We start from the raw sequence: 20,807 nt of genomic DNA on the forward strand, positions 1-20,807 counted from the left end.
AGAACCAAGAACAGTTGCAGTCACTCTCAGCTGGCAAGAGCTCATGTTGGTGAACCAAGTTTGACTCCAAACTGCCCCTTTCCTTCAGCAGCTGGACACTCACAATGAGGTTATTGCTTAGTGTTACTGCTGTCATTTAACGTGTTCAGAAAATTGAGCTGTATGTGTTGAAAAACATGCAGCATGTAGGTGAACTTAGCACTGGTTTCTAAAGAAATTAACCTTGTACTTCTCCCAGGTAATTATGTGTGCCATGAACTCACAGTGGAAACATCTCTCAAGCCTGCAGTTAAGTGTTGCATTGAGAAACAGGGTTTGTCTGTCAAAAATGTGTTATCTTAACGCCAGTGAGGCATTGAAGCCTCAGGATGTTATTTATATGATAACTTTTCTTAAAGATTGTACTTCATAAAATGTGGTAAGAGCGCATTTTGCTCTAAGTTGTCTGTTGCTTATCGCATGTAGTTTGATTTATGTCCAAGGTCCCATCTGTTGTTTTTTTATTGTTTTAATCTTAATACCTTATTTCAATCTGCTTGTCTCCTCAAATCCCTCCAGATATTCTGAAATATTAACTAGGATCTTACAGGTTTTGTGTGAAGCAAATTCTATTTGTCCTATTTTTTTAAATGTCTTTTTCTCCTGTTGATGTTGAACACCCACATAAACAAGCAAAACAAACGCACTCTGCAGGGGAGAGATGAGAAATGCAGTGAAATATCCCGCGGCATAATCTAATGTTTAGATTAGACTCCCAGAATCTTTAATCTTTCAACCTTCAATATTACTTGCAACAACTGTAGGTAAAACAATTTCAGGCAGTGTATTTATTGCTCTTTTACGTGTGCTGCTTTGCATTCATTTAATTCTGGAATATAAGACAAGAACATATTTGAAGCTACTTGGAGCACAGTCATTTTCCATAAGGTTTGCTATTATTACTATTATTTTTAACAGCACATTTTTCATATATATATTACTATGAGCAGTGGGCGGTTCTACTCATAAACATTCAGCCTTTAGTACAACAAAACTCCCTAAGTATTAGTTGTTTTGATAGCCGTACAGTGGGATTTGGGCCTATGAACTTAGTTAAACCTCTTTGACCCTTGTTTCTCTGCTTTTCATTCAGGGTTACTATTTTGACCACTTCTCTGACTTGTTTACACCCCTGTTTTCAGCAGGTTGCAAATTTGTTCATGCAGCTCTGTGTGTTTTATCAGTCTGCCTTCGAGGGCACTCTTGATATGCTTCCAACATTTGGATTGATTTGTTTGTATCTGCAGCTTTTACTACACACCGTATTTTAAGAAAGAACCAACACCTTGCATGTAAGGGGATGTCTGCAATACCTAGATTTACTCTCCCAACAATGACTACAAAGCAGTACATTTCGGAAGGCCTCTGGATAGGTGCTGAGTGCCTCCGAGTCGGTGGGAGGTGGGAGTGCTCATCACCTCCCTGGGGTGGCACTTCAGCGTGGTATGTCAGCATACCAGTATCTGCTCAGCTCACGCGGGCCAATGAGTTGATTAAAATATGAGGTAGAGAGGAGCTGAAGGCGCAGAGGTGGATCCTGCGTATGTGGGATCACCATGACTCCAGTGAGTTTGGAGTCACTGACGTGACTGAAGTCACCAGAAGGCTGGTTCAAGTGATACTGGTAGGAGGCTCACAGCCTCTGTGCCGACAATGAGTTTCATTCCTATTTTTTGGATCACTGCACCATTACATTAGGTGTTGTGGCCAGAGTAAGGGCATCATGGATGTGAAGAAACCCCAGCCTAAAGGTTCCACGTGAAACCATATGAAATGTGTTGTTCAAAGTTGGCCTGGACAGTGTTTGGCAAAGTCCGAAGGCAGTAAGGAGTGTGACAGCTGAAACAAAACCCGGATCTCGGGAGGTGTGAATTACAAGGAGAGTCTGGGGGGATCTGGATCCAAGTTATTGGGGACTGGGGTTTTGTTTTGGGTTTTTCTGTGTAATTAAAAAAAAGTTTCAAAGCTATTCTCAAGTAATTCATAATCTGGCTTTAGTTGTTTCCATTATTTCCATAAGGTGTAGGAGTAAGATCCTGTTGTAACACATTTGTTACAGTTTAAACAAATTAATGTGTGAAGTATCTGGTGTTTGATTAGGTCTGAGTACATGACTTTACATGTTCAACTTCCACGTCTAATGCATGTAAAGCAATACAGCTGCTGATGAGCAGTATGCATAAATGCCTTGCTTTATATTCTCATAACAACTGTGTGGAGCAGTGCCATTTTTGCAGTGTGACAATAATGTGGGAAGTACTATAATTGTCACAGATATCTTCTGCATTCAAAGTCGTGACTTGGCTCTATAACATGCATCATGCAAATAAATATGAATCAATACCTTTCATTTTTGGCCTCTTCAAAACAGTAACAGGAATTAGAATGTGTTCAGAATATTTTATGCCTTAAAATTATCGTTATGGCACACTGCTTCCAAACAACCCCAGTATTTCTGGGGAGGATAAACTGTCCAAGGGATGAAAGCCTGCTGAGCAACTGTACTGGCACCGGCAGTGGGTGCTGTGACAGCAGGAAGAACTGCAAAGAGGATTGCATCTTCTGCTCTTGACTGAAAATTGCAGCGAAGAAGTGAAATAAATGCTGCATAGGTTAACCTGCTTTAGGACAACCGTGTGCTGTCCTGGGCTGCCACCAAAGCAGCAGACACGTTCCATTTATTTCTCCAGACGTGCCAGGGTGCTGGTTTTCTACCTCCTGGGCATTTACCTGCGGAGCACTATGAAGCTCAGGTTCTCTTTTTCAATATATACATGGAGTCACGGAGGGAATTACGAGATTCCCTTCACCTCCAATGCCAGCAGTATGCAGCCCATACTGTTCTCTGCCTCTCGGCCATTCCTGGTGATGAGAGCACTGCCTCCTGGATATTTCACTAATTAAGTGGGTTACCTGGGATAACGATGCTTTGCCACATTATACCAGCATGGCTTGTAATGGCTACAAGAAAAGGACTGGGAAGTGGCCCTATGTATACGATTTATAAGGCAACTTAAGTAAATGGCACACTTTAAGAAAGGGATACAACAGGACTGATGGTGATCCGCCAGGCTTCTGGTGCCTTCCTTCCCTTGACATAGACGCCTTCAAGGGTAGCCCGGGATAATTCTCAAGACTGGGTAGAGCCTCCTGTAGCCAGTTTTGGTTGACCCATTCTGCTATCCTGCAGGCCATATTACCAGTCTTTACAGTACCTGCGAGCAAGCATAATATCCGTCAAAAGAAATTTAATTAATCCAGAATGCAAAAGCTAAATTAATAACCATCTCATCACCAGAAACGCATCCGTCCTGTTCTCTTTTGCCAGTCTGATTTCTCATAAAAATCTCCTGACTCTGACAAGAGCTTTAACCTTCAAGGCTTTAGGTAGACCAGTGTCCAGGCATCCTTAAGGGCCTGCGCACATAATCTTGCTTTTCAGGTTTGTTAAAATTGTCAGCCACAAGAACGGAGCTCTTCAAAGGAGAAGTTGGGGCTTTCTAAGTGAAGGAGGCTTCAATCAGAAACAGCAAAGGAGAAGGGAGGAGGGAAAAAACCAAACCCAAGCACAACCAAGCTGAAGGGAAGAGAGAACGGTATGTAATTTGTTGTCACACCATTTGTGTCATAGCAATGGTATTCAGTTGCAACATGCAACTTGCAGGACAATATTGAAAAGAATTTGGGTAAGTTCTGGTAGCCCAGAACTGGCATTTGCAATAAAGACAGAGAGAGGATTTATTGATTCCTTCACGTCTTGAAGGCGCTAAAGTGTGTTTATCTTGCATCTAAATAATCCAAACACATGAACTAAGGCCTATTTCATGCATGTGTTCACTTCTCTAATGTATAAATCAGGTTAAGAGGATACCGGCAGTTAAAAAGTATTTTTAAGAGATTGCAGTGAAGACGCAACTAATGGAAAAGAGTAAACACAGCAATTAAGGGAAAAAGGGGTCAAGTCTGCCTGGATATTACCCACGTATCTGGTGCCATCGTCGGTAACGCTAAGCCGGTAGCAAAGCGATTGGATAAACCGCCGCCGAGCCCTCGTCCTCTCGTATGGTGCATTTAGAGCTAAAAATAATTGAGCAGCCCCACTTCTAACGTGCAACCGTTTCCTTGGGACAGGCTCCGAGGCAAGGGTAAGCCGCAGCCGCCATCCCCGCCGGGTTCCAGGCTTTCCACGTGACAGCGGACACCTCGCCCAGGCCCGGCGCTGCAGCGGGAGGCGGAGAGGCGAGGAGCGGTCTCACGGACCCCCGAGCGCCTCCCGCGCCCGCCTCGCCGCTCGGGGGCAGGACCGCGGCCCTGTTTGGCCCCGGGGAGACCGGGGGTCGCCCTCGGCCAGGGGTTCCCGGCCTGGGGCCGCAGCCCGGGGCGCGCTCGCCCACCCCTGCGGCGCCGCTGTCCCTGCCCCGGCGGCACGTGCCGCGGGCAGCGCGGGGCTCCGCCGACGCCCGCGTGTTGCTTTAAGCGCTGCCCCCTCCCCCTCCCCGCACAAGCTCGGCCACTCAGGAGCGCGCTCCGCAGCCAATGGGCGCGCCGTAGCTGCGCGAGCCGAGCGGCGGCGCGCCCAATGGGAGGGCGTGGGGGGCGGGGCGGGCGGCCGGGGCACTATTGTTGATGAGGCGCACGGAGGCTGCGGAGGCAGCGCGGGTCGCTCCGGGCTGGTGGACGGCGGCGAGGAGGGGACGGGGCCGCGGCCGCGGCCTGAGGCGTTGGACCCCCACGAGGACCTGCCTGCGCCTCGCGCCTTTCCCTTCTTTCCCCGCCACCGACGGTCTTCCGCGAGCCCCGGCTCCCAACGGACAATGTCCCACCAGCGCGTGAGGCGCAACGGCTCCCCGACCCCGGCCACCTCCCTGGGGGGAGGAGGCGCGCCGGCGGCGGGTGGCGGAGCGGGAGCGAGCAGCCGCCTCCAGCCCATGCGGGCCACGGTGCCCTTCCAGCTCAAGCAGCAGCAGCAGCAGCAACATGGCAGCCCCACGAGGAGCGGCGGCGGCGCGAGCGCCTCGGGGGGGGGTCTCCCACGCGCGGCGCCCGCCTCGCGCAGCATCAGCCCCACGCGCGCGGCGCCCACCGGCAGCGGCAACGGCGGGCGCGGCGGCCCCGCCATGGCCACGCAGACGCTGGGGGGAGGGGGAAGCAGCGCCGCCGCCTCAGCGGCCGCCGCCACCGTCTCCTCGCGGGGCAGCCCCACGCGTGCCGGCGGGGCGCGGGGGAGCCCCCCTCGGCCGCACCACCTGCCGCCGCCTCCCCCCCCGCTGCCGCCGCCGGGCTGCGGGCCCTCGCCTTGCTCTTCTCCGCTGCCGGAGGGCAGCGCTACAGCGGCGGGCAGGGTCCGGCACCGGCGGCACTCGCCGGAGCAAGGCAGGAGCTCCCCGGAGAGGAAGAGCCCCAGCTCCCCCGTCTGCAAAGGTGAGCGCTCCTGTCAGCCTGCCCCCGCCGCGCACCTGCTGCCCGCCCGGCCGTTACCGACGGGGGGGGGGGGGCGCGCGCGGCCGTTACCTGAGGAGAATGGGGAGGTGCGCGGCCAGACCGTTACTGGTGGGGGGGCAGCGGTCGCCGGGGGGCGGCCGGGCCCAGCGGCCGAGGGCAATTCTCGGGCGGCAGGGCGAGGCGGCTCGGCGTGGCCGAGTTTCAGCCAGCGCTTTGCGGGGTGGGAGGGCTGGGATCAGCGGTGCCCTCCGCCCGGTGGTGTGCTAAGAGCGGGCCGTGCTGCCGGGGCGAGAGGTAGGGACAGAGGCTGTGCCTGGGCTTGTGCCCGTTCTGATCCTTCTCTGGCTGGCGGCAGCACTTGTGGAGCCTCGTATGTGTTGAAGGATTTGTTGCTTTTGTTGCTGCTGTGTTGCTTCCTGGCTTTTAGAAGAGGAACAGAGAAAGCCAAGCATGCCATGTGGGGCATTGTAGCCACTCCTGTAGCACTCCTGCAAGTACTGCCAAAGGTTCCCTGATGAGAGAGAGTCAGTGGTGTAAGAGATGTACTTAAGATACTTCGGTTCAAGCTTGAGGTCAATTTGGTGTTTGGGGGCTGTTGATCTTCTCCCCTTTCTGCGCGTCTCGTGCCAGATGGTATGTGTTTTTGATCCAAGCAGTGTCTGCAAGCTTGTGATTAGAAAACTAGCTAGCACTGTAGGCATTGCACATAGATGTAGGAAAAAAGTATTCGGTATCTCTCTTAGTAGTTACTTTCAACGTGAACCCTGCAGAAGGATATGTGAACTTGAGAGTGATGACAAGCTTGCGCTACAGAGAAGATAGAAAATAGGGTAGCAATGGCATACATTTTGTAGCAAACTGCTTTTTAATGTTTTTGAAGAATTAAAACATACTTACTGGGAATGCTGAAATTTAAGCAATATGTGGCATCTGGTTGAGGATAATAGAGGCTTACATATGTAAGTCCTTTTTCTTCTTGGGATAAAAGTTTACTCAAAAATGAATGAGTGGGGCTTTGTGGTAATGTCCTCAAATCTGGAAAAATCTGTGACTTTTGAGATACCAAAGCTTATGGGTACTGTTTTTCACGAAATTGCATGTGGTAATCTACACAATAAAGTTGACTAATATGCAGAAGTGTATATGCAGAAATCTAGGACCAACACGATTCCCTTTAACACTTCTAATGTTGCTTTCCCCCTTTCTAAAATAATGATTATAACCAGACTGCCATACTGTTGGGTTTTTTTTTCTTTTTTTTTCTATCCTGGTTCTTGAGGGGTGATGCTGCCAAATTAGACAGTCATAACCAGTTGGTACAGTACTTCAGCTAATGTCTGTGTGACTTGACTTTTCTTTTTTTTTTTTAATTCAGACATACCTCTTAAAGATTACCATATGCCTGCTTGTCTGCAGTGTAAGGGAGCAGTGCCACAAAGGCGTTTAGGTTCTGAATTAGATTTTCAGCTTTCCAGATAAGAGTAATGTGGGGTTTTTAAGGTTATATTCTGAGGCTTTGGATTGATGAATGTGTGTATTCTTCATTTGAGATTCTTGTTACTCAGTAATCTGAAAGATGCTACATGCATTACAAAATCCCATCTTCTTCCTGTGAACTTTATAGAAACTCTTGGCCAAGATGCAATCTTCTGGCCTGGAGAATGAGGAAGAGGATGGCTAGCCTTGAAATCCAGGTTCAAAAGCTGGTTGTAAAGGCATGTGTCAGACCACTTAGGGTGGAAAAATTGCACTGTCTTCAGATCATTGTGTAGAAGCCTGTTGAAACCACGCTAACTTCTTTACTGGGTCTAAGAATTAGCATGTAGAAAGAAACAAGTCATTTGATCACTCTACTGTGTTAGATAACTCCACTAGCTTTTTACAAGATGTGTGAAAACAGAGGAGTAGCATCCATTTAATTGCTTCCATGCATTTAAATTTCTGACCAGTACTTGTATTGGTCCAAAATGCAAATTAAACCTGTTTAATATTGCTTAACACTTGTATTGTGTAGTCCAGTGCTTGATAGAGACTGAGTTAATGTCAATTCTTTCTTCAACTAGATGAGAAAACTTAGTGGTAGCTGAGAACATGGAAGTGGAACTTTATTTTTGCTAATGAGGCTATGGTTGTGAAGCCATGCAGGCCACTTCAGGGTATCAGTCAGAATCTACTGCAAAATAACTTGGGTTTTCCTGTTTCTTGTTTTCAGCTGATGATGGCTTTTGTTCATTCCTACAGCTGCAGCCATGTTTTTTAGATTAAAATGAATGTTGAGGTTAGACAAATGATAGCTTCTTCTGAACTTCGATACTGGTTCTGTAAGTTGTATACTTTAGACTCAGCTTCATGTTTTTCAGATTTTCTCTTCTGGGAAGCAGTTGAATGGTTTTGAACATAGTTTTCATCAACCTGCTTAACACTGGAGAACCCCAACTTGTGAATTTACAAATGTGACTTAATAGCTTCTTTTGGTTTTTTGGTGGTGGGGTTTTTTGGGTGTAATTTTGGTGGTGGTTTTTTGTTTTCTTGTTTTCTGAACTGAATTGCAACTAAATGTTGGAAATACTTAACTGAATATTCTGTTGATGATGGGATAATTACAAACTGAAGATTCCATGGCACAATTTCTAAATTTCTGTGCTTTTCTTGCCGCTTCCCTCCTAAATATGATCAAGAGCCTAGATCTTCCTACTACCCATTTTTCATCTTCTACTTCCCCTCCCTGCAGTCTCTAGTGCTTATTTCAGACTTCAGCTTCTAATTCCATGTTAATGTGCTCTGTCCTTCCCATCACTGTTGTGGCCTCATTTCTACACTGCGAGGTCTGTCCTGCAATCTCCAGTTTTGGTTCAGTTTTCACATATGCCTCATTACCTGTCTGCAACCACCCCTGTTAGAGGAAGTTGTTTAGACCTACTAGTAGACTGTAGCAAAATGAGATGGAGAAATGTGTATGCACCACCTTTACTTTATTGTTATTTTTATCTTGGTTTATCTACTGAGTAAGGATCAAATGTGATCTTGTTATTTGTGTTCTTCTATAAAACACATCTTCTCAGAAGACTTCAACTGTTTAACTCCAAAAACTTTATAATGCATCAGGCTGTGTAAACAAGAAGGTCAAGACAGAGCCATAGCAGTTGTTTACTGACCCTTTTGGGTGCCTTGAGGTTGTGAGAGATTTCTCTACGGGATATTGAACTTTCTGGTATATTCCAATTGACTGTATTGGACATTTAAACTCACTCTGAATATTGAGGAGAAAAATTGGTTAGTTTTACCTGGAACTATATTGTCCTTTATTTAGAATAGTACATGGAAGAGTAGTATTAAAGCCTACTTGTGTGAAAGGAAATGATGAAAATTGTTATAACAGTATATTGGAAAGTCTTAAAGAGTTCAGATATGAACCCCTCCTTGGGGTAGGGAGAAGGAATGGAACTCCATTACACTCTTAAATTACACTGTAGAATTTATTTTAAGAATTTGGTGAGTGATGCAATAATAGCTGCAGACTTGTCAACATTAATTGCCAAGGTTTTGCAGTAGTTATAAAAGATACTACTGTAGGGTAGGAGAAGATGGAAGGCTTTGTGTACCATTTCATGCCAGCTTTGCTTACCTAAGCTGTTTAACAAATGGTAGGTGTAAAAAAAAGTGAATTCATTTTTGCAGCATCATACTTTAGGTTTCTTGTGGCCAACAAGATTCAAATTCAAATTTATTTGAATTAAAGATTTTTTCATTCACTAAAATTAAGTAACTTGAGCATCTTGGGCTTTCTGACGTTTGGTTTTGTAAAACAACATTAATTCGGTCACTCTCCTACCGAGGGATCACTTTGAATTACTAGAAGCAAAAGTGCGAGTAGTTCTTTTACATTTATGTGAAGATAATAGCCAGGATTGTCTTCCAAAGGGAATATACACAGTTGTGCTGTGTGTCTGTTCTTAATACTGTCTGAGCCTGTTGAACACTTTCAACGAAACATAAAAAGTAGGTGAAGCCCCTGAGATCTGTTGTGTTTTGTATGAGTTTGCGAAAAGACAGCTATGCATGGGAGAGATCCCACGAATGTCCTTTCTGAGGAAAAGGCTGACCAAAACAGAACAAAAAGGTCAGCTGTATGCCTAGATGCTAGAACAGCTAGTTGGGTCTCGCTCTTTCTCACTTTTGAGATATTCTACCTGTATAAAAAGCTTCAATTAGATCTCTGTCAGGGAATTTTGTGAGGTTAATGGTGTCCTATGCTTTTCCAGTGGCTTTTTCTGCTGCTTGCTAGTTTTGTTTTGTTTTCTCATGGTGTCTGTTAGGAAGATGTCTCTTTGGAGTCTTTATTTTCCTTTCTCAAAACTTTAATTTCAAATACATAGAAAGATATCAACAGGACTATAAGATCAATCTTCAAGTTACACTTCAGCAGTAATTCTTATTTTGCAGTTCTAACAACAGTTCTGAAATGTTCCTGAAAAATTGAAAGATGAATTTTCAGTGTTTTGTCTCTTGGGACTTCCTTATGTGTAAGACCTTCCCTCTTTTTTTTTTCCTTCCTTTCTTTTATATATAGCAATTTTCTCCTGTGAGGTATCCAATTCAAAGTTATGTGTTCTCACACTGTAATTTCCTTTTTCAGTTGTAATTGTAGTTGTAGGACTTGTATGTTAAGACCCCCCCAAGTCAGTGCTCTCTTTCCTACCTTTCAGTTAGTTATTGGTAAGCATCTATATTTGTTCAATTTTCCTCTTCAGTCACATTGTTAGACTGCCTTAGCTTAAGTTGTCTTCAGAGGTGCCTGACTTCACAATTGCAATAGATGTGTGTGATGCCAGTTGACCTGTGGCAACTTGTTGGTCAGTTGTACTGCAATGACTTGTGAAGACATGGTAACTTGCTTGTTATTTGCCCACATTAGGGACTTTGTTGATTTGTATTGTGTATGTTCTGCTTATGTTTTGTTCTATTATTTTGCCAGATTGAAGAAAGACTTTGTTTGTAAATAGATTTAGAGTAGTGGTGGATGGATAGGAGGGTTGACACTTACCACAAATATTGGTTTAAAGAGATAATCAGGCCAATTAAACAGATCTAATATTTAAGAAGCATCTATTTGATGAAACAGCTCCATTGTTTTTCATCAGCCACAGCTGTTGTAACTGTTATCTCTATGTAGGTCACATCAAGGAAAAATAGCAGCTGAACACTTGCTTCAAGTATTGTAGACGAAAGTGCAATGAAAACAATTGTATATGTTCCCATTGAAATGTTTTGAAACAGCAAGAAGTGTTGTGTAGTAGACTGGCAATTTGTATTAAGACATGTTGTGAAGGTGGAAAAGTAAGTAAAAACATACCAAAGATCCTTGTTCCATCTAAATAAAAGTAATTTGAAAACAGAATTCCTCGAAGGATTTTTTTTAAATCAGGGGAAAAGAGAGTACTTGCAGGCTTTGTGCCTTGAAATGAGTAGCTTCCCTTGAACTTAAATAGTAAACAGGCTCTTCAGTTTTCATTTTCTCTGCCCAGCAAACTTTTCTTTCCACTTTTTTTGTGGGGGAGGGAAGAGGGTAATAGTTTCTGCTGCTTCAGTTTTGAAGCTGTCTGCTGCAGTGGCTTTGCAGATGATGTGACTGACTACATATACTTCCTGATTTTTAATTTTTTTTTCACATCCTTTCTGTTTCCCCTTGGTAAAGAGAGAGAAGCTTCTTGAAGAGGAAGAATAATAATTCAGAAGAAAAATAAATAGGGAGAGTATGGCAGCTATTTCTGAGACAAATAACATGTTTGATATAACCTTGGAAGCAAGTGTAATTTTTAAGGAATGACACGTTGCATTAGCATGCCACGTTCTCCCATGGTACAGACAAAAGGAATCATTTTGAAATCTTCTGATGCAAACAGACCCTTCAGTGTGCTGTATCGTGGTAGTAGTAGTCAGAGAGTTTCTTTGATACAGGGGGGGTCTTAAGTGCATGGTAACTCAAAAATTGAACTTTGCTGCTACTCCCTGAGAGCAGATCTGCTGTGAGCTCAGTAGTAAGATTTTATCATTGTTGGTACTAGTGAAAATAATAAACCAGATGAGGTTTCTGGACTGCTTTATGTGAATGTGGCTGATTATAGTGCTAATAATTATTTCCTTATAGTTGAATTTAAATATTTTTTCTACACTTTTAATGTGTACATTTCTAATGCAAAATTTGCATGAGGATATTTAGTATAGAATGTCACTAGACTTACATTTGAAAGACTGGTGTTCTATGAGACTAAGATGTTGTCCACACTACTGAAATCTGTACCTAACAGGTTTTATTAATATTTGTGTATCTTTAGTAGATTGAAACGGCTTAGAAATTAAATTCTGGACTTCTGATGGCAGTGTTTTTATTTTCTGACTAGTAGTCAGACACTAATCAGGCACACCTTCTTTTGGCCATAAATAAGTTTATGTAGAATACAAATTGCTATGTTATTTAGACTTTTAGTGCAGAATTCATCATAAGGCATGGTTCGGAAGGACATATGACTGAGTTTTTCCAGTGCCCTTGTAAGGCTTCCATCTGATCTCTGTATCTTGTTTGCTGTGTTCTAGCCATTTGTTTTAGGTCTCTGTATTCATTGTAGGTAAGATTAATACATAATTCTTTCAGGTATAGTTCTGTGGGGAGTAGATGAATTGATAGTAAGCTTAGATCGTTGTGGTCTCTGGATTTGCATTTTACATCTAGAATAGCTAGTAACTAATAATGTGTGAGGGTATATGTGTATCTAAACCCTGGGTCTTTCCTGCTTGTCAGTCTCTTTAACAAACCTCAATTACTATTTTGAGGAACCTTTCTTCACAATGTTTATACTTATTAGCTTGCAGTGTAGTCTTTTACTGCCACTTAAGACATCATTGACAGATGGGATAGGTGCAAATTTTTGTTTTTAACCATATTCTTCCTTCTCATGTTACTTCCTGTGCTTATTATATTTAGCCTTTTTCAGTAAGGGTTCCTGTTAGTATCTAAATTGTTCTGGAAAGTGATATCAATGTAAACACTAAGAATGAGGTGTTGCAGAAGGTGTAGTGTCAGGCAAATATGAATGTAGTTACCAGGTAGCATGTAAAGGGAGGAGATGTCTTGATTATCTTGTAAAATGTAAATCATTACCTCATCAAAGTTGACTTCTGGATCTAAGGGTTAGACGTAACTCTTTATGAATCTGCCATATACCGTATACTGGGTGGTTAATAAAACATGTCAGTTTATAGTGTCCCTTGAATTAAAGTAGGTGAAGGGTAAAGGGCTTGGGATGAACTCTAAACTTGGCATTAAATTGAAAAAGGTCAGCACAGATTTTCTTTGTTAGCCTTTATGTATGAGGAAACTTAGCTATTTTTATTTCTTCCAAGCCTTCATCATTAAGAATCCAATGACTGTTGCACCTTTGAGGGAATAAATGGTGGTGTGTGACTACCAATACAACATTTGTGACATAAGGATGTTTTTAAGGAAACCATAAAACCACATTTCATTGCTTATTAAAACTGACTAGAGTATGGAAAAACAAACTTAATTCCTATATTAAAAGTATCTTGTTGTATACTTAATAACATAGTAGTTATACTATGTTACAGTATATAACTATGTTAAGTAGTTATACTTAATAACATAGTAGTTCCAATTTGATATAATTTCTTGTAGGCAATTAAAAAAATTAAGCTCTCTGTCTTGCTTTCTGTCTAATCAAGTGTTCTTATTCTAGCTGACAAGTCAAGACCACCTTCATCAAGCCCTTCCAGCATTATTCGCCGGACTTCCTCATTGGATATGCTTGCTGCTCCATACCTTGCTGGACAGTGGCCTCGTGATAATCATGGACAAGCTGCTCCATGTATGAGAGACAAAGCCACACAGGTAGGATAGATTTTTGTCTTTGGAGTATTTAAATGTGAAGACAGGATTTAAATGTAAGAAGCTTTTCCCTTGAAAACATTCACTTTAGCTTTCTTGCTTGCAAGTTCCTATGCACTTTCAAATTGCAGGTATCCTACCTTTGCTATTACGTAAGTGAATTATTTGCATTCTTTAAGAAAAGGCTGTGAACTGTAATATCTCTTAAGAGAGTTCCACTTTCTTCTTGCCTCAGAAAAACACTAGTGTATTCCATATCTGTTTTCTCATTGTTCTTACGGTGTCCAGTACACTAGATTGCACTGGTGTTAAGTACTATTTAGTTTAAATTTATACAAGAGAAGTTAGTGACTCCTTATGTGTATGTCTGTCTTAAAACCGAATAAAAAAGCTTCTGTAGTGCCTGTATAAAAGTTATTGTAGCCTTTTCTATGATAGGCTATTCATCCTCTGATTGTAAAAGGCCTTTAATGTTCACCTGGGATCTATGCACCAAGTATAGAATTATATACATTGAAGAGCTGCCTCATTGAACCGTGAATGATGTTCAAATTTAGCTCAACTGGAAAGTATTAAAAAAGTACAGGATTTGCCAAGAAACTTCAACAACTTGACAAAATTTTCACGAGCTTTTAATGGTTCAGTCCTATGCCACCTGTAAAGACAGAACCAACAAACAATTGAATGAAACTGGCGTTAACAAGAGTTACATGCTTATCATGACAGTTGTTTTATCATTCCCCTTAAAGGGAGCTGTTGTTACATGGTGTCCCACTGTATGCGGAAGTGATTCAAGATGGATTTTCCATAAAATATCCCAGCGTTTCATTTCTCTTTTGGTGGATGCAGTCTGGCAGTGAATTTCTAACTTGCAGAGTGAAAGAAAGAGCCAAACATAATCAGATTTTAAATCCCTATTCCTAGAGCATGGTTTCAATAACAGGTCTCCACCAATTCCAAAGAACATGAGCAAAACACAGTTGGAAGAGAAACTGACAGCATGTGGGACATACTTGAGTTTGAGCCTGCCTTATGTTTGGTAACAATAACAAAAATGTGGCCACGTAGGTTTCAGTGTGCTGTCTACTCAAATGTGGAGGATGTTGAGCGATGATGTCTGCAGCGTTGATTGTTACTGTATGGCCTTCTCAAGATCCATACGTTTTGCAGAAAGGACCACAATTCAAAGAGCAGATCAGTAGAAAAGTAAGGTGTTTTGGAGGGGAATATGCCCGTGTGGATAAGGTGGAAATAGAAACTGGGAGAGAAAGGAGAGCTGAGGAACAAGTTTTCTGTGCAGGAAAATGAATCGGAAAAATGGTTAGAAGATGGGGTGAAAAAGGTAAGCAAATCATACTAAGAGGAGGAGGATGAAGGAAGGCCTGTCATATACAAGGAATTGCTGTTCATGCTTAGCTATTAAAAGGCATCATTAAAGGGCAGAACTAAACCAGTGTGGGTGCCTTAGCTATTTATTTTCATATTTGATTTCTTAGGATAATACTTTTTTCAAAATAATTATATTTCTATACTGCTGCCAAAGTATTTGCTATATGTTCAGTTGATCTCTTTAAGCTTCATTTTGGTTTAATCTGAGTCGTGGTTGGGCTCTTATAATCTGTGTATTTTCCAGCTAGATTAGATATCATCCTTTTTGGTTTACATTTTTCTTTTGTCTTTTTCTTCCAATTCTGACACATCTAGCTGCTATGGTAATGGGGCTTTCATATATAAGGGGAAACATTTGCAAAGATTAACGGGAAGACTGTAAAGGGCATTGGATATTTCTGCAGAATGAGTATATTTAGTGGTGATTGATGTTGTTATACTGCTGAGGGAAATAGAATTATCTGTTTGCACTTCCTAATTTGAAATTTATCAAACCAGTAGGAAATTTTGGGATACAGACATACATCTGTACGTCCAAAGCTTGTGTTGATATGACACTGATGAGACGTTGCTTTTAATCTTTCTGGTGTGCTTAAAAGCAACTGTTTGAGCTAGGGACAAGTTTAAAAAGTGATTTATAATAGTTAGTTTCGCAAGATAGTATAGACTCTTCATTTGTATTGTTTAGTGTTTCTGAAGATGTGGTATTTGGATGAAGTTTAACTTTCAAGATATTCTGGCTCCAGTGTGTAATTTCAGATTTCACAAAGTCTGACGTGAAATGGAGGTGTTCAGATTTCAAGTTTAGGGAACAGGAATTAAATCTATTAAGATATAAAAGATTTTCAAGTCGAGTAAGCAGAGTATCTTGATTCTGTGAGTTTATGGCATAGGGAGTAGAGTCATTCAGGAAGCAGACTGGGAAGCGACAGCAATTAGTGACACGCTTCAACTTGCAGGCCTTTATAGAGACGCCCATAGGTCATAGCTGAGAACTATGTAAGAGATCCCAGGTCACACAGAGACTATGTATCAGACTCCTGCTTCAACTGATTATTTTTATGAAACCTCTCTATAAAACCAGACTGAATTATGTACATGCAGAATGTTCGTTGGATGATGAATAAGTGTATTATTGAGTGTCCTAGGGTCTAGCTAGAATTCACACATGCAGAAATTGTTTTAAGTGCTGCTAAAACGGGTGTTTGTAATCTTGTGTCTTTTTCCCTTTGAATCAAACCTGTTTGGCTTTGCCTGTAGTTGTTTGAAATACAGCTGTGTCAAAATACAAGTTAAAATGAGACAATTGCTGTGTATTTTTTTAATTCTTAATATAATTCATTTCAGCTGCAAAGTTTTTGCCTCTAAGACTTTTTTCTTAAGTGTTCTACTATCTGTGATAAATTTAGCCTTAAACTCATTTCTCTCTGTAATTCTAGAACAGGCAGAAGGATGTTGTGAATGGTAACAACTAATAAGCAATTGATAGTACTTAAGAACCTAGAGAAATAGAAATCCCTCTTTGTCTACTGGTTATCGGGTCTGTGTTTCTTGAAAATAAGTATTATAAACAAAATATGGGGAATAAGAAGGAGGAGACTTGCTAAAATAGTATTACATTTCTGTCCTGATGTAAAGGTTTCCTACAACTTAATGTCTTATACCTACTTTTGCTCTAAAAAGATTTCTAAGTATTTGTTTTGAGAATGAGCATCAAAGCAACCTTTAATCCTTTAAAATGAATCAGATATTAATTTATTAAGTGAGTCTTGAATCTTAAGTCAAAGTCTTGAATATAAATTAAACGCAAAGACTAATTAGAGTGTTAATTAGATTCCTGTAGGCAAGTGTAATGGTTGTGCTGAGTTGGGAAGTTAGAATTAGTGGCTAAAACTTACTGTTCCAGGAGCTAGAGGATAGGATGAGACTCCAGATGGACATTTGAGAATTGACTAGACAAAGATTGGTACTTGGGAATGGGAGTTATCAATTATTCTATTTTATGATGAACATAAGTGAGTGCTTTTCTGGAAAAATAGATTCTAACGGATTCTAATTTTGCTATGAAATAGGAATTTCAAAGCAACTCTAACTTTATTATTCAAATTTGTCCTAGTTAGTTTTTGATTTGGAATGATGAAGATGAAAAACTACTGACAGTGGAGGATTCACTTATATGAAACTTATATCTGTAACTGAAGCTGATAGGAGTTGCAACCTGTATGTTCAGAGTTAAGCCTCCATTTTCCCTGCAAAATGGGGATTAATACCACATCATCGAAGGCCTTGTGAGTTTCTGTGTTCTGAGTACAGATGGAGTAAGTAATGTCAGCTTGTGGCTTGCAAGCTGTTAGTCTCAAATGTGAGAACAACTGTTGCACACTGTAGATGTGAAAGCTTTGAGGCAATCAAAGTTCCTGTCTGTAGGAGAAAGTGAGGTATCAATGACTCCTAAGGATGAGTTAGCTAGATCACCGCTGTACGCTAAGAACTGCACTGTGGCAACAGTGAATTTAAAGGAATTAGCTGTCTCTTTCAGTGTGTAAGCTGCTTCCAGAAATCCTTCCTCCTGCTTCATTCAGTGTATTTCTTGTGACTGCATGGAGATTCCCGATAGGTGTTGTTAATCCCTCTTCTTAGAGCCTTTACAGTTCACTGCTTTTGAAGGCCATTCTGGACACGGCTAGGTAGGAATACAAACTGTCCATAAAGCATGTAGTATTATCGCAGGCTTGCCTGTGCATTTTGTTACCTTAAATAAATACAGTTTGTCTTAATGATACTTACAATTTCTCAGAACTTTTTTACCACAGTGTCCTGGTTTCGGCAGGGATAGAGTTAATTTCTTTTCTAGTAGCTGGTACAGTGTTTTGGATTTAGGATGAGAACAAAGTTGATAACGCACCGATGTTTTAGTTGTTGCTAGGTAATGCTTACACTAGCCAAGGACTTTTCAGCTTCCCATGTTCTACCGACTGAGAAGGCTGAAGGTGCACAAGAAGCTGGGAGGGGGCACAGCCAAACTGGCCAAAGGGACATTCCATACCATGTGACGTCATGCTCAGTACATAAACTGGGGAAAGCTGGCCGGGGGGGCTGCTGCTCGGGGACTGGCTGGGCATCGGTCGGCAGGTGGTGAGCAATTGTACTGTGCATCACTTGCTTTGTGTATTATTATTATTATTATTATCATATTATTATTATTATTATCATTTTATTTCAATTATTAAACTGTTTTTATCTCAACCCACGAGTTTTTCTCACTTGTGCTCTTCCAATTCTCTCCCCCATCCCACCGGGTGGGGGGGAGTGAGCGAGCGGCTGCGTGGTGCTTAGTTGCCGACTGAAGTTAAACCACGACAGTCCTTTTTTGGCGCCCAACGTGGGGCTCAAAGGGTTTGAGATAATAACAGGTTAACCGGAGTGTATTAAAGAACTTATATCTGTTAGTAGTTGTGGGTCACAATGTTGGTTTCTCTGTTCTCGATATTGATTTGTATAATCTGCATCGCGCTCTTTTTCCTGCTGTACATGTTAAAGATTGGTGTTGGGTTTTGCAGTTTGCTGTGGTCTGCAGTGAATAGTAATGTCTCGCTTGTGAGGTTTGTTTTTAGAACATTGACCTTGACGTTAGTGTGGTATGTAAACTTCGCAATGAAGCCGTTACTGTACCACGGAGATCATTTCGTGGAGACAACTAGCAATTGCAGTAACTTTTCTGAGAGTTTTTTTACGGAGGAAATACAGAATGGCAGGGTCACTACCTTCTTCTATAATGTTTCCTCCTTCATTACAGTAATTTTTCAGTATTTTGAACATCCTTGGGCAGTTAAGATACTTCTATTAATACTTCTTGGGAATACTGTTTCGGTTTTGTCTAAAGTTGGTAAGCAATTTAAGAATATCATCCAGAGATCTGCCCCAAGGCTGAATAATTATGAGTGGCAGGGTGTGTGGGACAAGATGGGCAAGTACCTAGGCCAATGGGCACCCCCAGTGTTTTGGAACTTCACCCCTGAGCAAGTGCAGAATCCTGAAAAGTTAGTAGAATATTTGGACAAAGTATGCTGTCACCCTGGCAACTCCAGAGAGATGCAGCTCATTGCAACGTGCTGGGGCCTGGCCCATGCCTACCGAGCCCTGTTCAACACCATTCAGTGCCCTCAAAGGGAAGGGAAGGTCTCTGGCTCTGACAGTAAAACGACATGCACTGCGGCCACTCAGACCCCGGCGACATGCACTGCGGCCACTCAGACCCCGGCGACATGCACTGCGGCCACTCAGACCCCGGCGACATGCACTGCGGCCACTCAGACCCCGGCGACATGCACTTGCACTGCGGCCACTCAGACCCCGGCGACATGCACTTGCACTGCGGCCACTCAGACCCCGGCGACATGCACTTGCACTGCGGCCACTCAGACCCCGGCGACATGCACTTGCACTGCGGCCACTCAGACCCCGGCGACATGCACTTGCACTGCAGTCACTCAGACCCCGGCAACAGGCCCTGCGGCTACTCGGACTCCGGTGACATGCACTTGCACTGCGACCACTCCAACCCCGGCGACAGGCCCTGTGGCTGAACCAAAGAACCAGCCTGTGCCGGTATCAGTCGCCCCTGTACACAAGAAGAAATTTTGGAAGCGGAAGTCGGCTCGTTTAGTAAGGGAGGAAGAAGCTTCTTCTAAAAGGGAACCGGAGGAAGAACTGTACGAATACCCTGGAGAAGGGCCATCACGAGAACGGGAGGAGGAGAGCCGGCCGCTGATCGGGGAGGAGGAAGAGGAAGAACTCATAAACGAGGCAGTGACCACCCGATCTCTATCCCTGAGTGAGCTGCGAGATATACGAAAAGATTTCAGCCGTCGTCCAGGTGAGCATATTGTCACCTGGCTGCTCCGATGCTGGGATAATGGGGCCAGTAGCCTGGAATTAGAGGGTAGGGAAGCCAAGCAGCTGGGATCCCTTTCTAGGGAAGGGGGCATTGATAAAGCAATTGGAAAAGGGACACGTATCCTCAGCCTTTGGAGGCGACTCTTGTCAAGCGTGAAGGAAAGGTATCCCTTTAAGGAAGATGTCATATGTCGCCCAAGCAAGTGGGCCACCATGGAGAAGGGTATCCAGTTTCTGAGAGAATTAGCTGTGCTGGAGGTGATTTATGATGACCTGAACAATAAACAACTATCCAAAGATCCAGACGAAGTCAAGTGCACACGACCCATGTGGCGGAAGTTTATAAGGAGCTCACCATACGCCAATTCATTGGCAGTGATAACCTGGAAAGATGGAGAGGAACAAACAGTGGATGAATTGGCTAGTCAACTCCGGCAATACGAGGAAAGTCTCTCTTCCTCCCTCGTCTCGGCTGTGGAGAAACTGTCCGAAAAACTGTCCCGGGAGATCCAGCAACTCAGAGAGGAAAGGTCCTACTCCTCACCTGTACGGACCAGTATCTCGGCTATTAGAAGTAAGCGTTCTTTTGCTCAAGAGAGAGAATATAAAGGGTACACACCACGGGGCACCCTATGGTTTTATCTGCGTGACCACGGAGAGGACATGAGGAAGTGGGATGGGAAACCTACTGCAGCCCTAGGGGCACGGGTACGCGAATTGCAAGGGAAAACAATCACAGAAAGAGGTTCTTCCAGGAAAATTGCTGCTCCAGTTTCCAGCGGGCAGTTCCCCAGAGAGAGTAGAAGGGCTGATCTTACTCTTGATCTTAATGAAGAAACTTCTGACCCGTACGTACAAGAAATGAGAAATGAGTACTGTGATGAGGATTAGAGGGGCCCTGCCTCCAGCCAGGGGGAGGAAAGGGACAACCGGGTTTACTGGACTGTGTGGATTCGGTGGCCTGGCACGTCAGACCCACAGAAGTATAAGGCTCTGGTAGACACCGGTGCACAGTGTACCCTAATGCCATCAAGCTATATAGGGGCAGAACCCATCTGTATTTCTGGGGTGACGGGGGGATCCCAACAGCTAACTGTATTGGAAGCCAAAGTGAGTTTAACTGGGAACGGGTGGCAGA

At 43.1% G+C, this 20,807-nt stretch overlaps 1 protein-coding gene across 1 annotated transcript in view; it reads left to right on the top strand.

The window, feature by feature from the left end:
• Positions 1–4,712: 4,712 nt before the first annotated feature.
• Positions 4,713–20,807, top strand: part of FAM117B (family with sequence similarity 117 member B) — a 35,832-nt gene continuing 19,737 nt past the window's right edge. The window contains exons 1-2 of the mRNA XM_076342383.1: positions 4,713–5,460; positions 13,236–13,387. Coding sequence (XP_076198498.1) covers positions 4,854–5,460; positions 13,236–13,387 — 759 coding nt within the window. The 5' untranslated portion in view covers positions 4,713–4,853. The remainder of the gene's footprint in view (positions 5,461–13,235; positions 13,388–20,807) is intronic.

The sequence above is a fragment of the Aptenodytes patagonicus genome, chromosome 6, assembly GCF_965638725.1.
Source record: "Aptenodytes patagonicus chromosome 6, bAptPat1.pri.cur, whole genome shotgun sequence".
NCBI lineage: Eukaryota > Metazoa > Chordata > Aves > Sphenisciformes > Spheniscidae > Aptenodytes > Aptenodytes patagonicus.